The 3,425-nt window shown below is 55.2% G+C and overlaps 1 protein-coding gene across 1 annotated transcript in view; it reads left to right on the top strand.

Moving 5' to 3' along the window:
• ATP9B (ATPase phospholipid transporting 9B (putative)) overlaps nucleotides 1-3,425 on the top strand; it is a 184,946-nt gene that overhangs the window by 142,381 nt on the left and 39,140 nt on the right. Inside the window, exon 18 of the mRNA XM_029922755.1 lies at nucleotides 367-509. Within this exon, the coding sequence (XP_029778615.1) occupies nucleotides 367-509 (143 nt within the window). The remainder of the gene's footprint in view (nucleotides 1-366; nucleotides 510-3,425) is intronic.

Genomic DNA, 3,425 nt, shown 5'->3' with positions numbered 1-3,425 from the left:
GTGCGCACGGCCTCCTCTCCTCTGCAGGGGTGCGCACGGCCTCCTTTTCTCAGTGGGCGCGCACGGCCTCCTCTCCCCTGCGGGGGCACGAGCAGCTCTCTCTCTGCCCTCTGGGACTTCTGACCCCACACGCTCGTCTGGAGGGCGAAGATCAGGAGCCCGTCTGACCATCACCTGCGAACATGTGGGGCTTAAAAAGGTTTGTTGGCTTAAGTGTCAACAGATTCACCTGTTTTAAATTCTGAAATCTGGGATTAGCTACTTAGCCCACATAAGGTTAAAGGTAACAAATCTCTGTAGGAAATAGTGTGAAAGTATCGCTTGACTTTGGATCGCACTGACAACTCTGGTGGGTTTATTTGGCAGTCTGCGTGTGAACTTGGACATGGGCAAAGCCGCCTACGGGTGGATGATCATGAAGGACCAGAGCATCCCCGGCACGGTCGTGCGGACCAGCACCATCCCAGAGGAGCTGGGGCGCCTGGTGTATCTGCTCACCGACAAAACAGGTACCGCACCGCATCCGGTCCACGGTGACCCTGGGTGCGTCCATGTGTGTGCCCATGCGTGCACGTAACGTGTGTATTTGTGTGTCTGCATGTGTGCACGGGGCGTGTGCGCGTTCACGGATGTTCACAGTGTGTGTGTGTGTGTGTGTGTGTGTGTGTGTGTGTAGCAGGGTATTGGATTCATTCACATTCAGAATTTTCCAGACTTTGCCCAGAACACTAGCACACAACAAGTCTTCGTTTTCGATATCATTAGAATTGGCAAAATGTTAAATTCTTAGAGATTTAAATGACGTGCTCGTGTATTTTTAATTCTCTGCAGCCTTATAGCTGTTTGTTTGTTCAACTGCTTTTGTGACACCTCAGTAGAGGGTACTTAAGAGAACAAATTGCTTTTATACTACAGGGCAGTACTTTCATACTGCAGGGTAGTACTTTCATACTGCAGGGCAGTACTTTCGTGCTGCAGGGGGTACTTTCATACTGCAGGGTAGTGCTTTTATACTGCAGGGTAGTATTTTCATACTGCAGGGCAGTACTTTCATACTGCATGGGGTACTTTTGTGCTGCAGGGGATACTTTTGTACTGCAGGATAGTACTTTCATACTGCAGGGTAGTACTTTTATACTGCAGGGGGTACTTTCGTAGTGCAGGGTAGTACTTTCGTACTGCAGGGTAGTACTTTTATACTGCAGGGGTACTTTCGTACTGCAGGATAGTACTTTCATACTGCAGGGTAGTACTTTCATACTGCAGGGTAGTACTTTCGTACTGCAGGGGGTACTTTCATACTGCAGGATAGCACTTTCATACTGCAGGGGGTAGTTTCATACTGCAGAGGGTACTTTTGAGCTATTGGGAGAATACGACAATGTGTGTGTGGATTTGGTATTTTCATAGTAACATTCTCCTAAGGAGTCTTACTAGAAACTATCCCCATCAGCCCATGCCCCAAATTTTATTTGTCCTTAGTTCAGTGTTAACTTTTTTCATCTTCATCAAGGAATTCTTGTCAATCCAGTGCTATAATAACAAAGTCCTGTCGACAGGTTCAAGTCCCCAGCTGGTTTGTTCACTCGTGGTTTAAATTTCCAGTAAGAGTATAGTTCTATCACATGGTAAAATATGTCTCAAGTAAAATTCAACATTATTTTTAACAAAATGTGAGCATAAGCTTCATCCTAGGAAACAAAGAAAAAACTAACATCGTGATTTAGCACGTGTCCTTCTAGACGTTGCGGCAGGCGAGAACCGGAGGCAAGCTGCGCGACCAAAGAATAAGCAGGTGTTTGTGGATGAAGCAACGAACCAAGGAAGCGAGATGCTGAAAACCCGTGGCAGCAGACCCAGCGGGAAGGGGCAGAACGGCTGCCTGCGCCACGCGCAGCCGGGGGAGTGAAGGCCCTGCTCCGGCCACACAAGGCAGCGGCCCACGTGGGCGTAAGCGTGCGGCGTGTGACAGACGTGCGGGAAGGCGGTCAGACCTCCAGAGATTCGCGGAAGAAGACGTGACCCAGCGGAGAGACCGCCTGCGCCTTCACCGGGAGTGAGGGGCCAGCCGCAGTTCAGTGGACATCCAGCTGTCGGTGGCGTCTGGTCTGTGTCAGGGCTGGTCTTGGTGGCGGAACCTCATGCGCGGGTTCTAAGAATTCAGGAATGACGAGGACCTCAGGCTCGAGCCGGTGCCCTGAGAAGATGCCTTCAGATTCCTTCCCCCCCTCACGGGGGAAGTTTTTAAAGAACAAATCTGTAAAACTGGTGGAAATAAGCCAGGCGCCCTTACAGAAGTGAACCGTTTCTGGAAAACAGGTGGAATTGTTTTGACGGAGAAGCCGGAGCAAAGCAAACCTGAACTCCAGACGGTTGCTGAAGTGGCCTGCCCGAGCGAGCACGCAGTGTGCGGGGGAGGGGGGAGGGCTCTGCTGGCCGCGGCCTCCGCGGCCCGGCCTCCGTCTGGTCCCCTGGGAGGACAGCTGTGTGCGCCCGAGCTCTGCGTGAACAAGCGAGAAAACGGATTCAGCGCCTTCGAAGACGGCCCGTGGAGCCACCCGGAGAGCGCTCAGTTACCCTGTGACTCCGTCATCTAAATCAAACCACGTTTCCTCGGCCACAGTGGGGGCATCCAACCCCAGAAAGTCAAGTTAGGGTGGCAACAAAAATATATTAAAAATGAATTCCAACAAAAAACGTGTAAAGCCTGTATGGACGTAAGTTCCTATGTCTTGGAAGACCTTACGGAGACCGACGCGGTGATGGGCACGCCGTGTGACGTGGCCGGTCCCCACGGGAAGGCGCCTGACCTGTGTGTGGTGCCCCCGCATCGGGCCCCTGCCGCGGGGGGGGGGGGGGGGTACTGCCGCACGCTCGTCTGGGCAGCCTGGGCGCAGCACTGCCGCTCGGGAGCAGGGGCGCACCTGCGGCCGGAGACGGACTCGTTCACAGCATCATTCTGGAAAAGAAAACCGAGCTGAACGTAACGCCGGAGAAGCAATCACGGCGCAGCGTAGGAGCCCCGGGGGAGTGCCGAGTCGGGGACGGCACGGTTTCACGTGGAAGCGGCCCAGGTTGGGCCTTGGCTCCGGCCGCCTGCTCGCCCGCGGCTCAGAGGCCGTGCCCGTCCGGGGGCAGCTGCAGCCCGGCCGGCTTGGCCTCACTGCAAGCCCCGTCCTGGGCGCTGGGATCTGCCTGGCGTTGGCCGAAGCGAGCCGCCTTGATGACAGACGGAAGACGTGGCGGAAGGCGCGCCGCCAGCCTGAGGGGTGACTGGCTCCCGCTCCTGGGCCATCGCCGCTGCGGGCCCGCGAGGCGGGGGAGGGTGCTGGCCCTTCACTCCGCCTCCCACCCAGTGATGGCGTTGCCGCTCGCAGCGCCCCGTTTTGCTCTGTGGGTCGTGAGGTGCGTCCAGGCCCGGATGC

The sequence above is a fragment of the Suricata suricatta genome, chromosome 14 (assembly GCF_006229205.1).
Source record: "Suricata suricatta isolate VVHF042 chromosome 14, meerkat_22Aug2017_6uvM2_HiC, whole genome shotgun sequence".
NCBI classification, from domain to species: domain Eukaryota; kingdom Metazoa; phylum Chordata; class Mammalia; order Carnivora; family Herpestidae; genus Suricata; species Suricata suricatta.
Note: the sequence above shows the minus strand (reverse complement) of the source record. Positions and strands in the feature narration are given on the sequence as shown.